This window comes from Oenanthe melanoleuca, chromosome 7 (assembly GCF_029582105.1).
Source record: "Oenanthe melanoleuca isolate GR-GAL-2019-014 chromosome 7, OMel1.0, whole genome shotgun sequence".
Taxonomy (NCBI): domain Eukaryota; kingdom Metazoa; phylum Chordata; class Aves; order Passeriformes; family Muscicapidae; genus Oenanthe; species Oenanthe melanoleuca.
Genome location: NC_079341.1, coordinates 21,886,050 through 21,904,600, shown reverse-complemented (window position 1 = coordinate 21,904,600; position 18,551 = coordinate 21,886,050). Strand labels below are relative to the sequence as shown.

The window sequence follows — 18,551 nt, the reverse complement described above, 5'->3', positions numbered from 1 at the left end:
CACAGGACACCAGTGCCTCTTCCCTCTGCCTTCGGCTCTTCCCACCGCTGCATCCGCCTGTCCCTGCCCCGTGCGGCAGCGCAGCATCCCGAACATCCCGTGCTGGGCTCCCAGGGCTGCCCGGAGCCGGGCGCTGCGCAGGGAGAGCGGGAGCGGAGCCGAGCCAGGCAGTCTAGGTGGTGCTATTTCTCTATTTTTGCACTGGACGCGTTTGGGATTTTCCTCTCCCTATTCGCTGCCTTGGTCGTCTTCTTCTCTCTCTCTCTCTCTCTCTCTCTCTCTCCCTCTCTCTCTTTTTTTTTTTTTTTTCTTTTCCTTTTCTAAAAATACTTGACAGCGATTGAAAGGTCCCTTTAATCGAGGCCACAGAGCCCTTATTAAGGGCACGGGTCGGGGTGCTGGGCCGTGCCCAGCATAACGGCTTCATTAAACCCTGCGAAAACTAATATTTATGGAATCAAATTTATGGAGGCTGAGGCCGAACTTGTGGCCTTTAATGTGTGTCGGGAGCTCAAATCCAGCTGGCTCCAGGGAGGAGGGGGTGGGGACAGTGAAGGAAACCCCAGCAGGACATGATGGGACAATGTGTAGTGACATTCCCCGGAGCTGGCGGCAACCTGGGCCAGGGAGGAACCAGTGGCCCCACGCTAGAGCCCTGAGGGCCAGGGTCCCTGCGGTTCCCTGGGGGACATTGGCAAAGCTCTTTTTCCTACTGTCTTCACTCTCCTGCTTTTATTTACCCCCCATCCAAGCTCCTGCATTCCCACCTTCTCTTGCCTTGGGAGAGGGGTGAAAGGAAAAGGATCTGTCCGTGCAGCAGGTCTTTAGGGCTGCCAGACACTCCACAGAGACTTTGCAGCAGGACAGGCTCATGAGCAACATCTCTGAAGCATCCCTGGGACTGGCTCCCCTGAGCTGAGTACCCCAGGGAGAAACAGAGACAGTTATTTCACAGGAATGACCCAGGGATGCAGGTGCTGGTTTGCATCACCCACTCCTCCCCTATAGAGCCCCTCAGCCACTAGCACAGCCAGGCTGGGATTGTTTCAGCCCTGCGTCTCCCTGTGATGTCTCCTCAGACCCAAAGGGGATAGACAAGCCAGATGCCCTCACTGGGGTGATAAGCACTTCTCCTAAACGTGCTGGCAGGCATGGGGGAACAGCACAAACCCCAGAGCCAGCACAGAGCTGAGGGACCACCTGGTGACAGAGGATACAGGAAACTGTTAAGCTGCTAAACTCCTGCTGCTCCAGTCCTACCCCTCTGTAGCAGAACCCTCCCTGGGTGCAGGTGCCCAGCAGGCAGACTCAAAGCTGCCAAGATAAGATGCTTGCAGCTGGGAAACTGCAGGATACGTGAGCTACGGCAGTCGGCACAAGCTCCTCATCCCATGGCTTTCCCTCCCACCACCCACCCTTGCCCTGCATGCTGCTCCCTCAGAAAGGAAATATAAAAAGCAACTGGTTGCACTCGCCCTGGGACTGGTGGGCTGTGGCCCAGCAAAGGCCCTTTCATTCCCCTTCCACAGACACAGGAGCTGCTCCGGATGTTTTTGTTTCCCCTTTGCTGCCCAGGAGAACAGGCAGCACAACTGCAGCTGGCCCAGCCCCAGGGACCAGGGCAGCTGGGGGCATGGGTCCCTGTCCCAGGAGAGCAGCACCACTGGCTGCAGCCTGCCTGCTGTTTCAGGACCTGGGAACAGGAATGGGGTCCCAGTCCTGAAGGAAGCATGTGGACCCAGGGGCTAGAAGAGGAGAGCAGGAGTGGATGGATGATGGATGGATGGATGGATGGATGGATGGATGGATGGATGGATGGATGGAGTGTGAAGGGATGGAAATGGTGTTTTGTGTCCAGGGAGCATCTGTAACCTGCTCCAGGGCTGCTCCCAGGCCTGGCAGCATTCAGTGTGTACTAACTTTTGGTTGTCTCCTTCTCCTTGGAGCCAAAGCATGGATCAACCCAGTATCACCTGCCCAATAAGAATGGTGGAGGTGCCTGCAAATGTAGGGTGTCCCATAGCTCATCCAGGTCCATCCAGGGCCTTTGCCAGTACACCAGTACTGTATCCTGGTGTGTATCCTGGTATGGGACAAAAACAGGGGCTCCAGCCCCCTCAGCATGCTGTGCCCCATGATCTGGGCATCCTCTTGTGCACACCCCAAAACACATACTGCTGCTCAGGGTGAGGCACAGCATGGCTGGGAGCAATGAGCTGCTGTCACCTCACTGTCCAGAGTCACTGCAAGCCCCTGGGACATCAGGACTGGCCTGATGCAGCAGCACCAGTGCTTGCATCCCTTCCTATACACTCCAGACCTGGTGGGACAGAGCAGAGAGAGGGAATCTCACCCAGACACAGCCATTTATTGAAAATCTACTCAAGAGCAGCCAAACCCCACAGCTCTGCCAGAGCCCTAGCTGTCCCACACCCACTGGCAGCATCCCTCCCACTTCTCCCAGGTCCAGCACTGGCTCTGCCATGAGAGGAATCCTGGGCAAACTCTGCACCAGGAAAGAGTTAGAAAAGCTGTTTCCTGAAACACTATTGAAGAAAGGAGCTCCATCTCCCCAACTGGAGACATCTTGGGAGGGGACCATGACCTGGGCAGGGTCCACCAGGAAATGCAGAGAAGATGCAGATGATGCATGGTGCTCTGCACTCCCTCTCTTGGATGCTGGGGGAAGCAGAGACCTCAGCAGGGTTGGCAGCACTCTTTCAGCTGAAGAGCCCTTTTGCCTTCTTTGGCTTGGCCTTGGCTGCAGGCAGCCGGGGCTTCTGAGCTGGGGAGGAGGCTGGCTGGAAACAAAGAGGAGCAGTGTCAGTTCCACCTTGCAGAGTCATGCAGGATGTGTGCAAGTGTGCAAGCAGTGACATTCCTGTCATCTATGTTGTGGGAGTCCAAAATTTACACACATGTGCAATCACACACTCCCCAGTCAGGATGCATGGGGTACAATGGACTAGGAACCAAGCTGAGACTCCTAGCCCATCCTGGATGGGCACAGGAGAGGAGGGAAAGCAGATGTGGCCCCATCCTGCCCTTGGTACAGAGAGACTTTCTAGAGCTGCACTCACCGAGGTTCTCTCGCTGGAAGATGTCCTTTCATCCTCCTGGGATGGAGCAGGTGGATGGGGATGCTCTGTGGTTTCTGCAGTGGATGCTGTATCCACGTCGCCCTCTGGTACCAGAAGAAGATGCAATTTGGGATTGAGATAAGGGAGCATGGGGCATTACCCAAACTCACTCCAGGAATTGTGCTTGGATTGGGAGCCCAGCCCATGGCGGGGAAGCAAAGGGAGAGACTGTTGCATGAGGTGAACTGCACCTGGGTCCAGACTTCCCTTACCCCAGGATATGGGGCTCAGCAGCCAGGGGAACAGCTGCATCACATGTTCCCCATGCCAGAGCCAAGGAACTCCTCACCAGGGCAATGCCGTTTCCGAGCCTGCTTGGCCTCCTGCTGTGTCACTGCAGTGTAGAGCTGCTGCAGAGCAGAGGCAAACGCCTGCCCTTCTCCTGCGCCGCAGATCCCGGGCAGGGTCTGTGGGAGGAAGCAGAGGCACCATCACCCTGCCAGGAAATCACCTGCCAGGTCACCCTGCCATGCTGCTGTGGGGCAGAGAAGGGGCAGTGCACCCCTCTGCCTGTCAGGCTGCATCTGTTTCACCCCAGGACTGCAGCACAGCTTGTGGGAACAGGCAGCTCTGGCACTGGGTGGGATGTGGCTGCTCCAGCTGTGCACACACACACACACACACACACACACACACACACACACACAAACACACAAACACACGTGAACACCCCTGCACAACTGCTCCTGACAGTGGGCTGCCTTCCCATTGGGAGGCAGACTGCAGAGGCTTTTGGGTCATTCATGAATTGCTGGAGATAAGATTGCTCTGGAAGGGCTGTGGCTTCCCTGCCTGCAGCAGTATGGGCTGTACTGGTGAAAATGGACAGTGAGCCTTGGGCAGGAACATGACCTAATAAGAGATGGGAACTGGTAGCCCCTGCCTGCCATTACAGCCTCCAGAACAAGGCACCACAGAAAGTGAAAATGATGTGACAGTGAGACGAGGGATGCCCAGGTTTGCTCCCAGTCTGCCAGAACAGCTCCTGCCTCCCCACACACAGTTTAATTCCCTCCAGACTTGACATGGGAAGCCCCTCTACTCCTGCCTGCACCCCTTGCCAGTGGGATGCCACTTTTCCTGCTGGACCATGCTGATGCACATGAGAGATCTTGGCAAGCTGGGGGAGTGCCACACTCCACTGGGAACACAACATAGCTCACAGTGCTCAAACAAACATGAGCAGGGATGGGGAAACACGTATATGTCCTGGAAGGGGTGCTGTGGGGGGTGTGTGGGGCACAGTGTGGGCCTTCAAGTGCAGGTGAGTGTGAGCATGATGACGTGCACAGGGACTGTGAGTGCAGCAGTGTGCACATGAGCATGGCTGCTCATGGGTGCACACACGGCTGTGTGGCTCAGTGTGTGTGTGTGTGTGTGTGTGTGTGTGTGTGTGTGTGTGTGTGTGTCAAAGGTCTGAACACACTAATCTCTGCCCTGCTCCACACCCAGACAGCAGGAGAACAAAGTGTAACAGATAAGGTAGGATCCTCTCCGGGCCAGGAAAGTGGGGAGGGAATGGGGACGCTCAGACCCACTCAAGGCCAGAGTCCAAAGCCTGACCCCAGCTTCCCAGCAGCAGAATAGGTAGGCTGAGCCCTCCTCCCTGCTCCCTGCCAGACAGGGTGGCAGGATAGGGCTGATGCCAGAATGAGTTGGCTGGTGCCCAGAAAGACACTTTCCATGCAGGTCTCATCTATTCTGCTGGAGTCACAGGCAGGAAAGGCCCTTTGGCTGTAGGAAATGCATGGCACTGGCATTTGCTTTTGACCAGCTGCTATACAGGTCACCTCCTCTGTCCCTGCCCACTGCCACCGGAGGGAGTGATGTTCTGCTGCCAGCATCCCACCAGCACCCCACCAGCATCCCTGAGATTGCTTGGTACTGAGCAAGCACATCTCTCATTGCCCAGCCTCCAAGCTGTTAGCTGTGCTGGCCCATCACAAGGTCCCAGAGAGCAGGAGGGATGCTGAGCAACTCAGGCACCTCAAGGATGCTCTTGCTCTGTGTCACCCCACAGAGCCAGGGTTGCACCCAAGGTTGCAAAAGCAGCATCCAAGGCTGGGAAGGTGACTGCACTTCAAAGGCAGAAGAGGGCCTGGTCACGGGTGGCCGGCACAGCCCAGATCAAAGGCACAAGCTGGAGTCATAATTCAGAGAAAAGCAAACAGCAGCTCCCAGGAAAGTCAGGAATGGCAGTGAAGTAAGCAAAGTGTACTAGATAGCACTGCGTGGGTCAGTGCCCCAGGAGGGCAGGAGAGTCCCCTGCAGAGCCAGCCAGCTCTGGGTGCCACTACCATGGTGCTCACCCCTTCTCCCTGCCACCAACGGGTCTCTGGGGAATGCCAGGGCAATGGGGCAGGCTATGCACCCAGGTGCTGCCCAATCCCCTCTGCTCCAACCCATCCAGGATGGCACCTGGGATGTGCCCTGAGCCCCAGGGCTGCTCCACTTCAGAGCATTCAAGCAAGGGTCTGGGCAGGGCAGCTGCTCCCTCAGTGCCCAGCTCCAGCTGCCCAGAGCCAGCACAGTGTCCCCATGGTGCCCCTGGGGATTGGGCAAACCATCCTTGCAGCCACCCAGTGTCCCCAACAGCAGCACACACACCCCCGTGGAGGCGGCACCTTGGGGAAGCACTGGGAGAAGAGTGCCCAGTGCCACTGGGGTGACTGGGCATCCGGGGTGGCACAGGGGTCTGCAGGTGCAGGGCACCTGCTGCCCACGCCTGTGGGAAGGGCTCAGCTCCAGCAAGCCCAGGCTGGAATCTGGGAGTCAGCGGCCACTTCCTGCCGCTGCCCTTCCCGGCGGCTGCAGCCCGCGGGCTCAGGGCCATCGGGTGGCTGGAGCTGGCCCGCGGCGGCACTGGGAGGCTGCGCTTCACAGCCCCGCAGGGAAATGGGTTATAACCAGAGCTGGAAGCGTTTCCCTGCAGAGCTATGACTCAGCAGGGAGCAGAGCGTGCTGTGCCGGCCACCGGCCACCTGATGGCCCCGAAGGCTGAGAGGGACAACGAAGTGTCCCTTAGAGGGCTGGATGGGGGACAAGCCCTGGCTACAACTGATTTTCCCCTTCCTCCTTGCCCCACTGCTCCATTCTGAAGCTGAGCCCTGCTGCAGACAACTTGTCCCCACTGCAACATCAGCCCTGGCCTCTGGTGACTTGTTTTTCCCTGATTACCCATCTCCAGGATAAACATGATGTCTGAGCTCCAGGGAGCCACACAAGCAGAGAGCTTGCAGCTGGGGGAGTGCTGGCCAGGGTGCCCCACACGACTCGCCAGGCACCAGGGAGCGATGCCCCGGGAGCTGTCATGGCTTGTCTGGCCTGTTATGACTACCTGGCCACAAGGCCAAGTGGGATGCCCCAGTATCAGGAGGGATCAAGGCTGCAGCAGCGGCACGGGAGACTCCGCAGCACACCCTGAACTGCGGCTGGAGGGGGGCTGCCCACAAAGGGGGGCAGGTGCCCAATCTCACGCTGAGAGCAAGCTGTGCTCACTGACAGCCCCACGGTGTGGAGGGGCAGCGCAGGGGGAGCTGGGCTGCAGCCTCACTCACTGACCCCCAACCCAAGGGCTCTGCTATGGGGCTGCACCCCAGTGCAGAGATGCAGCAGGGTCAGTGGTGGGCAGGGTACAGAATCTATCTCCAAGGCATTCTGCATCTAGCCACCCCCTGCCCAGGATGGGTTTGCAGGCAGGCTGGATCATGCTGGGCCCCCGCACCACTGCCAAGCACCAGAGTCTAAATTGGTCATGCTCAAAGCTGAGGACTGACCCTTTCATTATCACACCAGACGTTCGAAGCGGTTACCAACATTCTTCACTACAAATCCCACATTCCTATTTTTTAATATATTTTTAACTGGAAAACAGAGCGAATGGGGCCTGTTTGGAAATTACAGCCTGGCTGCTGTGGCTTGTATGTCAGATCTGCCCACATTCCCGTGGCCAGCCTCAGCACATGCTCCACAGGGGCACACTTAATAATTCCTGCCGGGGCTGGAGCCAAGGGGAGCGTGCCAAGGGGGAGGATGGCTTCCCCAGGCTGCCCCCGCCAGCGGGCTCCGTGGAAGCGGCGTGGTGGAGTGACAGACCAGGAATGGCAGACTGGCTCTCTGGCACTCACAGGGCCACTGCCACACTGGCATGGATGAAACCCGGTGCTGCTGTGGCAGTCGAACGTGGGCAGGGGAAGGGCTCCATGGCTGGTGCATTCCTGTGCCTCGTGGCCCGGCTGCCCTTGGCACTCTACCCTGCCACAAGCTTTGTTCATACTGTTGGGATTGGGGCTGGAATGGCTTGCTGGATCTGTGCTGGGAATCTCTGCCCATGGTTATGCCAATGTCAGTCAGGCTAGTGAGAGAACCCCTCTGGCAACCAGATAGATGCTCACCCATCCTCTGTCAGCAGCTGCAACAGAACAGATGGAGAGGGTTGAACTGTCCCCTTTCAGGTGGTATCAAGAGCAGGGAAAGGGGGTGCTTATTCCCTGGGATGAAGCAGGCCTGTCTCCTGTTCCAGCTCCCTTGTGAGGCAATGACCCTCTCCCTGGGGACAGAGCCACCTTCAGGCCCCCCAAGGTGCCCTACACTTACCACTGATGCCCTTTCCCAGCTCCTCCAGCCTTTATATCTATCTGCACCTCACCTGCCTGCAGCAGTCCCTGGGACACTCTATACCCCAGGAGCAGGTGGCTAACGGAGCAGCTCTGAGACTGCACTATCACTGTCTCCATCCCTCCTGTCACGCACTCCCAGGGGATGCACAGCAGCAGCAGCAGGAGCATCAGCTAGGAGAGCTGGCGGTGCTGCCAGCCCGCCCCTGGAGCAGGCACGGGCAGGATGGCCAGGGCTCCTCAGGCAGGCAGCCAGGCTGAGCACACCTGGCAGGAAGCGGCGGTGCCGGCAGGGGAAGGCAGCCGGAGAGCTGCTGAGAGGTGAAGGGGTCACCCCGGGGAAGAGCGGGTGGTGAGGCCGGGCCAGAGGAGCATCCCAGCCCGGCCCAGCCCAGCCCAGCCCGGCACAGCACAGCACTCCTCCCAGCGCCGCTCCGGCCCTGCTGCCGGCAATGTTTTCCTTTCCTCCTGACTTCAGGGGCCTTTCCAGCGAGCAAATGTCAGGCGCATAAAGAGCGGCACTGTGAGCGGAAGATGGAGCGAGAATGCCTGCCCGGTCCCTCCGTAAGTGCTGTCTCACACTTCATCAAGGCAGCCTTTGCAAGCGAGGCACCCGCTTAACAACCAGCAGTCTATGCTGGCCGGCGACCGCAGCAGCCCCGCGCTCAATACCCTTTTCTTTTCTCCTTGTGCTGTTTCTGTGGCTTGGGTTACAGCCTTTCTCGCAGACACTGAGCGGCGGGGCGTGGTGGCAGCGGGGGCTCTGCATTGTGCTGCCGCCACGTCGGGGTAGGTGCTGGTTCCCCCATGCAGGGATGCTGCGGGGGTTCTATACCTGCCCTGCCCGCTCGCTCCTGCATAAAGCACAGGGATAAATCCCAGGGAAAGCAGGGTCAGCGGCAGAGCAGAGGTAGGGCAGGGGTTGCAGCATCTCCTCCCCAGTCCTGTGAGGACCAACCCACCAGGAGCAGCCTGGGGCTTGGCAGAGACCCTGGTGGAGGGTGAGCGGTTCCATCCACAGTGGGCAGTCCCTACCCCATCCCATTTGGAAAGAGGCCTGGCAAGCAAACCCATGGGCATCCAAGCCCTTCCCCTGCCCAAGTGCCAACAAAGTCTCTGAAAAAGAGTTGTGTCCAGTGCTAGCATTGCCTGGCATTGCCTCCCCACCGGGGCAATGCTGCAATATGCTGGGCCTTGCTGTGCAGGGTCTGGTGGCAGCTGTTGGTGGCACTCACAGCTCCAGCTTGACCATGGGCTTTTGTCCCCCTGTCCAGCAGCCCAGGAGGTAACAGCAGAAGAGCCTTTGGGGAAGCTGGCACTGGGCACCAGTTTGGCAAGGGAGATGGACAAGGAGAATGCCCTGAAGTGTAGCAGGTCCCAGCATGCCAGGACTAGTGAGGACCTGCTTCCAGGAAGGCAGAGTCACAGGCTGATAGTATCTATTGCCTTCACCTCCACTAACCTGACCCATCACTGACATAGGCTGCCTTCTCCAGAGACAAGAGCAGAAGACACGAGACCTGGTGGCCAGCATGCCTCCTCTCCAAAGTGACAGCTCAGGGACCTTGCTTATCTGTGAGGAAGTTGGGTGGCTCACACTGCCTTGTTATTTTAGGCTAACTTGGTGAATATGGATGCATCACCCAGGTTTATTATTGTAGGGTTCCTCCACAAAGTGTGCCAGCTCATGCGGGTTTATTATTGTCTGCTCAGGAAAGCTGGACACATTGCACTGGTCTGTTATTGTAGGGCTGCTCAGGAAGGCCAGCCAGCTCATCCCAGCTTGTTATTATTGCACAGAGCTCGTGGGGGGCTGGCCAGGAAACTTCCTGCGAAGTGGGATGATGGAAAGGGAGCCACACCTGGTGAATCACAAGGATGCTGTGTGGTGATAAGGAACAGCAAAGGGTGGGATCCAGCACCTCGGCTCCACCCAGCCAGGACAGGCCACTCATTCATGGGCACAAGCACTCATGGGTCCCCTGGGACCTTTGGGGCACTGAGGCTGGCAGAGGCAGCAGGAGTGTGGGTCAGGGCTGGGAACTGGCAAAGCAGCCCTCATACTCCTTGAGAAACAAAATCTGGGGGTGACAGGGGGACAACCATGGAAATACTGCACCCAGTACATCCCTAAACCTGGCACACAAGGGATTAGCTGAGCTAACAAGGCGCAGAGAGGAAGCTGGTGCTGAGCCAGGTGGGATTAGGGGCTTTTGGGGGGAATCTGGGTGTGTTTAGGACCAAGGTTGAGCAGAAGGCAGCTGCTCCACCCTTGTGGCTTTGCAGTTCCTCCCAAGCAGGGGTGCAGCCATAGGGGCAGTCCCTGGGGATGCTGCCTCATTGTCACCTGAAACTTCAGCAGGAAGCATTTCTGTGTGGGGCAGGGGGGCAGCAGGGCTTACTGCTGAGCTGCCTCAGGCAGGTCCCCAGGCACATGGCCCCAGTAGGGCTGGGTCCAACATGCCCCAGCAGCCCTGGCAGTGCTGCTGGCACAGCCACTGAGTCACCATCATTTCCCCTTGCCCTGTGACAGACCGTGTTTCCCAGGCATGGCAGCCTGCTGCTGTCACCCCAGGCTGTGCCCAGTTGGTACCAGCTGCCCAGACACCCCACGGGCAGTGCCCAGCTGTGCCAGGTGCCCAGGTGTCCCCCCAGGCCGTGCCCAGCTGTTCCAATACCCAGGTGTCCCACGGGCAGTGCCAGCTGTGCTCAGTGCAGATGTTGGTCCCCAGCCAGGCACTAGGATTGAGTGTCAAGAGAGCTCTCCATGCACAGCAGCGGCGGCAGGAGGCCAGCCTGCCCTGTGAGCACACAGCCCTTTCATTCATGGCAAAAAATAGCCCCCCAGGGTGTGGTCCAGGCTGGAAAAGCCCCCTCCATCCCTGGCCAGCCCATGTTTATTCAATAAGGGGGGGACACACTGCCCTCTCCCTGCCCCCCAGCCCTGCACACCATCTCCCTGCCAGAGTGGCTGCTCTTGGACGTGATTCGTCAGGTCCCCCCTGGCCAAAACACACAAGCTGGGGCTGGGGGGAAGGCAAAACCCTAAAAAGCACTGGGTTTGTCTCCAGGAGGAGCAGCCCGTGGTGATGTCATGAGAGTTTGCAAGCGGCCACATGAAAGGGACTTGCTGCCCAGGAAATCCACAGGTCAATGATCCTTCAGACAAGCCAGCGATTCTTCAGTGGGCCAGGAAGGAAATCTCGAGGAGCCCAAGCTGGGCCTGCCCTTGCCCTGGGACATAGCTTGCCCCCAGCCTCATGGCCCCCCAGGACCCTAACTCTGCCCCACAGTCCCTCCATATCCCCTTCCCAGCAGCTGTAATTCACAGCAGCCCAATCCTTCTACAAAATGGTACCAACCCCTGTCCTGCAATCCCTGGGCACCATTCCTCTCCCCACGGACTACCAACATCCTAACCCCAGTTCTGCAGCCTCCAGGGTCTGGATCTCTATCCCACAGACCCCAGGCCCTTTCCCTCTGCTGGTCAGGGGGACAGCACCCCTATTTCCATGGTGATTCATCAGGCTGGGAGTGGCAGGTGATTTTGGGTCAGGCAGCGCTGTGACCTGACAATGGGGATGCAGCAGGGCAGAGGGTTCTCTTTCATGAAGGATTACACTGGGGACAGCTGGGAACACACAGATGCAGCCCCCTCAGCCCCCTCCCCAAGAGTCAGCCAGGTTCTCAGCCCGCTCTGGCAGGCATTGCAAACATGGGCCCTGAAACCAAATCCACTGCCCAGGACTCCCTCCTCATTTTCCATAGGTGCAGGATGCAGTGGAAGATGCAGTGATGAGTAAGATTTGCCTCCCTCCTCTTCCCCCTGTGCAGAAGACAACTCTGGGCTCACATCCAAGCCCAGGGTTCCAGCTCTGCACACCAGTCTGCTCTGCACATCCCAGCCCCTCCATGGATCCTGTGTCACACGGAAACTGGTGATGGAGCTGCCTTTTCTGCCCCATCACAGGCTGCAGCCCAGAAGGAGCTGAGTGGCAAATGAAGCTCCGTGTTTTGACTTTGTGTCCTCAGCACCTCCCATGTATAATTTTAGGAGGCTGGAAGCAACCAGCCTGTCCATCTGCAACTTGCCCATGGAGACACTTTTCTGCTCTTGTTGCTCCATCTCCCCACCCACAGGTACAAGGTGACAAGACCCTCTGCAACCCCAAAGGCACCTGGAGACCAGAATGTGCCCCAAGCTGGAGCCATGGCACATGGGGACACTGGCTGGGAAATCCTTGGTGCAGCAATGGGCATGGGTGTCTCCACAATGTGGTGCTGAGGCTCTCTGAGGCCAGCTGAGTGGTGACTGGAACCCGCTGCCCTCAGCAGAGAGAGGGTCTTTGCAGAAGAGCCAGCTCTGAGAAGATCACAGCCTGGGACTTCTAGGACATGGGGCATCTACATGCTGCTGGTACCCAAACTGGTCCACGACAGCACTGGACTCATGGAGGGGACAGGGACAGTGGAGAGGAGATGGGAGCCCCCACATTCAATGCAAGGCTCTCAGGACTGTTCCCTCTCCCATCTGGGCCCAGGTTGGGATGTTTGCTCCTGCTGTCCTTGTGTCAGCAAAGAGAGGGGACTCAGTCTCTGTGACTGTCAATCAGGCATTTTTCACCAGAGCTAAAAATGCACTCGCAGAAGGAAAACAAAATAAAAACACAAAACAAAACAGAGAGGTGAAAAATTCCTTGATATTTCTCTCCTGCAAATCCCCAGAGCCAGCAGAGAGGCGAGAGCCCCCGGAGTTTGTCAAGCAAACACTTTCACACCCTTGGCCACGCTCGGCACGCTGCCGCTGGAATGCCAAATATATATTTAAGCCCTGCTCATCAAAGGAGTCTGTTCGGAGTCGGTTTCAGGCAACGTGCATGTGGGTTTGGCCTGGAGAGAAAACCAGGGATGCGGAGAACATTTCTTGGGGCTGGGAGGCAGCTCGCGTGCGCACACACACCCGCGGGAGATGGATGGCAACCTCCAAGGCCGTGGGGCTGTAAGGTCGCGGGCTGGGCACGAGATACCTGCCCGCCGTGGCACTCACCCTTATCAGCGCCTGTCGCACTCTGGGGTGGGGATGTTTAGGCTGGAGGGAGGCCAGCAGCCATTCTGCATTCCAGCACTGTAAACTTTGTCAAAGCTAAGCGAGCTCAGCCAACAAAGCCAGGGCCCAGCAAGACAAGCAGGAAGCAGCACTTTGGGAGAGGGCAAGATTGCAGGGACATGAAGGGCTGCTCAGGGCTGTGCACCTCGTCATGAGGTGATAAGAAGCCTCGGCTTGGGCTCAACACTATGCAACTGTGAGACACAGATAGAGTGCTCCTGTAAGTTCAAGGCTGCAGTTTGCCAGGGTGCCACAGATCCTGCTCTGCCTCCCCTACCTGCACTTGGCTGCCAGCCATCCCACGGGACATCACTGCTTTTCTGTTGCCAAACCACCCCCAGTCCTGCTCTTGGAGGCATCGAAGGCAGGGGGCTGCTGCTCCAAAACTCCTCCTCTCAACATGGCTTTGCTGGAACAAGCTGGACACAGCAAGAAGCACATAGGGAGCACACAGCAAACGGGAGACTCTTTCTGCATGTACCATTCCTGTTCCTCTCTCCTTCACAGCCCCTGGTTTGTTCCAGACAGCCCAGGGACCTACACCCATCTCATGGACAACCTCAGCATCAGAAAGATGGGGAAATCTCTGCCTTCCTCCTCCTCTTCTGTGTGGGGCTTGCAAAACCCCAGTGCTGGCTGCAGGGGCTGAAGGCAGCTCTGGGGAATGCCACACATGGGGTGGTGGCAGGGCAGAAGCTCCATCTCTCCATCTGCAGATATGACAGTCTGACCTTTCCCCTCTCTGTCATTGCTCCAGCCAAGAGCAAAGACATTTTAGCCCAAATCATGTACCTAATCCCAACTGACAGAGCTGCAGGTTGGGGTCTGGCCAAGGGCTGGAGCTGGACAGGGCAGGAGAGATCATTGCCACAAGCAAACAGAGCTGTGAAATCAGGGATTACGCGCCTGTCTCCACGGCAGGACCAGCCCATCAGGCTGCAGGGAGACGCTCTGGTTATGGCAGGGGCAATCCCAACACGGCAGGGCCTGACCCTGCACTGCCATGCCTCTCAAGCTGGGTTCATCCCCAGGTGAGGGGAGGGATTGCTGCACCACCACGGTTGGATTTCAGGCACCTGCTGCAAATAAAACACTCTGTCAGGGCACCTTCGCCCTTTCAGCCCTTGGAGCGAGGGACAGGGTCCCTGTGGTGACACCTGGGGGGGCACAGAGGGATGGGGGAGCTGGCAGTTGTGGCCCCAACCCTGCCCCATGCTGTGCCACTCCACCTGGGCAAGCAGATTTCTCCTTGTTGCTGCAGCCTCTTCCATCTCTGTCCTGCCAGGTTCAGGCACTGCAGCCCAAGCTGCTCCTCGCTTTCAAGGGCAGGGATCCCAGCCTGTTCTGGGAGAGATGAGCAGAGCTTCACTGCTCCCCCTTGGGCAATGAGGAGCAAAGACCTTCTCAGCTCTGGCAACTGCTTCTTTTTCCAGCCCCCTGCCCACTCATCACATCACTCTCTCCATTCATGCTTGCCTTCCTCAGAAGGTTTCACCACTTGCCATCTCCAGACAAAGCCATGCCCTTTGGCTAAATACAGTGTTTTTTAAAAGCCTCACCATTTTCATCCCTATTTTTCTACGCATTTTCTTCCATGCAGCACTATCTGTCAGCAGCAGCACTGGAAAACAAGGTACCAAGGACGTCTGATTCCAGCTGCCCTGTGCTCATATAAAATCTCATCTATTTCAAGTTCCTCTCTCCTGGAACACCATCACCCTCCAGTCTAAAAATTCGTCTATCTTCAACCTTATTTATAATAACATGCTCAAATATATTTTTCCTATGTGGTGGCAGGCTACAAAATCCTCCCCAACTTAAACCCCTGACATCACCACGGCCAGGTCTTTCTGCAGGCTTGGGGAAGTAACAAGGGACCTCTGCAGACCCGCCCTGCCCTGCCATCAGCTGCCATCATCTCAAATAGTCAAGGAGATCTTTCTTTGCTCCCTAACAACCCCAGCTCCTCCAGCAGCCCCAAAGTGGGGGAACGGGGTTCCCTCAAATGCTCTGTCTCCGGGAACTGAGGTTGGCAGAGAGCCTCTTCAAACACCTGGAAGCTCCAGAGGCAGCTCTTCAAGTGGACATCAGAGCTGAGGAAAGGACTGGGCTGCTCCTCACTCCGCCCATGCTGCCTCCTGCAGCTGGTGCCCACAGCCCTCTGCCTCCTACCAGGCTACAGATCTGCAGCCTCCACCCGTGCAGGAGAGCAGGAATCAATTACAGGGCTGGCAAAGGCAGGGCTGCTCCAGGGCTGGCACGTGGCACCAGCTCCAGTGGCCACAGAGCACGTGGCACGGCGCTGGAGGCAGCTGGCTGCGTGCAGATGTGCCACTGGCTCATGGGGAAGAGGCAGGGGAACCACTTGAAAGCCATGCTATGAAAGTGCTGGTAAACCAGGGCCACTCCTCTGCTCCTCTGGCTTCCTGTGTATTTATAGTGCTCTGGGTGCCCACCCTGGGGAAGTTCAACCCCTGGGATGCAGAATTTTCCAAGCCAGCCATCTTGTCTGCCATTCAGCTTCCCAAACTCCCAGCAAAGTCCTGGACCCTCCTGCTAGCTAAGATGCTCCAGGGTGGGCTCTGATCCAGCCCATCAGAGCATGGACACAGCAGCACTCACTGGAAGGACCAGCCCTCATGCAGTGCTCTCAGACAACCAGCCTGTACAGCACAAATGTATGGACAAGCCCCACAGGCCAGTCTGGTGACAAGGACAGACCCAGCCAAGCCATGGTCACTCCCTGGAGCCCCACTGTTGGTAACCCCAGGCGGCTGAGGCTGGGGGGTAGGATGTCCCTGCTCTCCCCAGGGCTGGGTGGAAGGACTGTGGGGAGGCTCCCATCAAGCTTACAGGCTGGTTTCCTTGTTGAATGCAAAGGGTCAGGTCTCACCCTGTGTCTCAGCACCCAAGAGCTCCTGGGCACTGCAAGAGTTTCTTGAGTCTTTGTAGGCAGAGGAGAGCTGAGTCTGCAGTAGGGAAATGTGATTCTGCTAACCCAGACCTCACACGGGCTGCTGAAGGGCTTCAGGGAAGGTGGGACGTGAGGAAGAGAAGGAAGAGCAGCAGGGCCATGCCCTCAATGTCTCCTGTACTGCAGGCCCTGCATCCTCTCCTCCTGCCAAGCACTACATCCAGGCATTGCTCTGTGCACAACCCCATCTCTGTGTCTAACCCCGGCTCTGTGTCTAACCCCAGCCCTGTGTCTAACCCCGGCTCTGTGTCTAACCCCGGCTCTGTGTCTAACCCCAGCTCTGTCTGACCCTGGCTCTGTGTCTAACCCCAGCCCTGTGTCTAACCCCGGCTCTGTGTCTAACCCCAGCTCTGTCTAACCCCAGCTCTGTCTAACCCCAGCTCTGTCTAACCCCAGCTCTGTCTAACCTGGGCTCTGTGTCAAACCCCAGCTCTGTCTAACCCCAGCTCTATCTAACCCGGGCTCTGTGTCTAACCCCAGCTCTGTCTAACCCCGGCTCTGTGTCTAACCCCAGCCCTGTGTCTAACCCCGGCTCTGTGTCTAACCCCAGCTCTGTCTAACCCCAGCTCTGTGTCTAACCCGGGCTCTGTGTCTAACCCCAGCTCTGTGTCTAACCCCAGCTCTGTGTCTAACCTGGGCTCTGTGTCTAACCCTGGCTCTGTGTCTAACCCCAGCTCTGTCTAACCCCGGCTCTGTGTCTAACCCCAGCTCTGTCTAACCCCGGCTCTGTGTCTAACCCCAGCTCTGTGTCTAACCCGGGCTCTGTGTCTAACCCCAGCTCTGTGTCTAACCCAGGCTCTGTGTCTAACCCCGGCTCTGTGTCTAACCCCAGCCCTGTGTCTAACCCCGGCTCTGTGTCTAACCCCAGCTCTGTGTCTAACCCGGGCTCTGTGTCTAACCCCGGCTCTGTGTCTAACCCCAGCTCTGTGTCTAACCCGGGCTCTGTGTCTAACCCCAGCTCTGTGTCTAACCCCAGCTCTGTCTAACCCCAGCCCTGTGTCTAACCCCAGCCCTGTGTCTAACCCCGGCTCTGTGTCTAACCCCAACTCTGTGTCTAACCCCGGCTCTGTGTCTAACCCCAACTCTGTGTCTAACCCCGGCTCTGTGTCTAACCCCGGCTCTGTGTCTAACCCGGGCTCTGTGTCTAACCCCAGCTCTGTGTCTAACCCCAGCCCTGTGTCTAACCCCGGCTCTGTGTCTAACCCCAGCTCTGTGTCTAACCCGGGCTCTGTGTCTAACCCCAGCTCTGTGTCTAACCCCAGCTCTGTCTAACCCCAGCTCTGTGTCTAACTCCAGCTCTGTGTCTAACCCGGGCTCTGTGTCTAACCCCGGCTCTGTGTCTAACCCCAGCTCTGTGTCTAACCCGGGCTCTGTGTCTAACCCAGGCTCTGTGTCTAACCCCGGCTCTGTGTCTAACTCCAGCTCTGTGTCTAACCCCAGCTCTGTCTGACCCTGGCTCTGTCTAACACCAGCTCTGTTTAACCCCAGCTCTGTCTAACCCCAGCTCTGTGTCTAACCCGGGCTCTGTGTCTAACCCCAGCTCTGTCTAACCCCAGCTCTGTGTCTAACCCCGGCTCTGTGTCTAACTCCAGCTCTGTGTCTAACCCGGGCTCTGTGTCTAACCCCAGCTCTGTGTCTAACCCGGGCTCTGTGTCTAACCCCAGCTCTGTGTCTAACCCCGGCTCTGTGTCTAACCCCGGCTCTGTGTCTAACCCCGGCTCTGTGTCTAACCCCAGCTCTGCCTAACCCCAGCTCTGTGTATAACCCCAGCTCTGTCTAACCCCAGCTCTGTGTCTAACTCCAGCTCTGTGTCTAACCCGGGCTCTGTGTCTAACCCCGGCTCTGTGTCTAACCCGGGCTCTGTGTCTAACCCCGGCTCTGTGTCTAACCCCAGCTCTGTCTAACCCCAGCTCTGTGTCTAACCCCGGCTCTGTGTCTAACCCCAGCTCTGCTGGCCCCTGCAGGATCAAACGTGGCTGTGGCCCAATGCTCACCCCGGTGAGCTGAGGTTTGTGTGCCCCCGGTGTCTCCCGAGGGCTGCAGGCTGAGAACACTGCCCACACAGCCCAGAGCTGTGCTGGTCCCTGGGGCTGAGGGGCAGCACTGTGCTGATCCGGAGCAGGTGGCAGCTGACGGTGCTTCCCCAGCCAGCGGCGGAGGAGGAGCTAAATTTATTCCCCCAATATGTGGGCAGCGGGAGGGGACCGTGGGGCTCCTGCAGCCTGTCTGCCCCACGCGTGGCCAAGCCTGTCCCGACACCAGTGACGACAGCACGGTCCTTTTGGACTGTCTCCTTGGCACCCGCGCGTCCTGATGACTGGCCCTGAGCGGACCCAAGTCCTTCCTCCTCTGACCACAGAGGGGAAAGTTTCCAAATTAAAAACCTAAATCTGGCAACAAGGTGCCCATGGCAGGAACCTTTTAAACTGGCCATTAAAGTTTATAAGTTAGACGGGCACCAGGAGCAAGCGGCGGAACTGCAGGAAAACAGCCGCCCCTCCTTGAGCAGCCTGACCACGGCTGTCCCCAAAGCCACAGGGCGGACGTCACGGCATGACCTCACCTCCATCACCCACTGCTGCCCGGCCCCAGCCCCGTGTTTACCCCTGCCCATCCCTGCTGCCGTCCCTCGGAGCCTGCTTTTCCCTTTGAGGTCAGGCAGCAGCCCCGGGGCCTGGCGAGGAAGAGGAAAGAGAGAAGGAAACCAAACCTCA

The 18,551-nt window shown here is 57.8% G+C and overlaps 1 protein-coding gene across 2 annotated transcripts in view; it reads right to left on the bottom strand.

The window, feature by feature from the left end:
• Window positions 1-2,347: 2,347 nt before the first annotated feature.
• NHEJ1 (non-homologous end joining factor 1) overlaps window positions 2,348-18,551 on the bottom strand; it is a 44,753-nt gene continuing 28,549 nt past the window's right edge. For both annotated transcript variants that reach the window (XM_056495886.1, XM_056495885.1), the window contains exons 6-8: window positions 3,430-3,547; window positions 3,081-3,184; window positions 2,348-2,801 (exon numbers count right to left, since the gene is read on the bottom strand). In XM_056495886.1, the coding sequence (XP_056351861.1) occupies window positions 2,721-2,801; window positions 3,081-3,184; window positions 3,430-3,547 (303 nt within the window). In that variant the 3' untranslated portion in view covers window positions 2,348-2,720. The remainder of the gene's footprint in view (window positions 2,802-3,080; window positions 3,185-3,429; window positions 3,548-18,551) is intronic.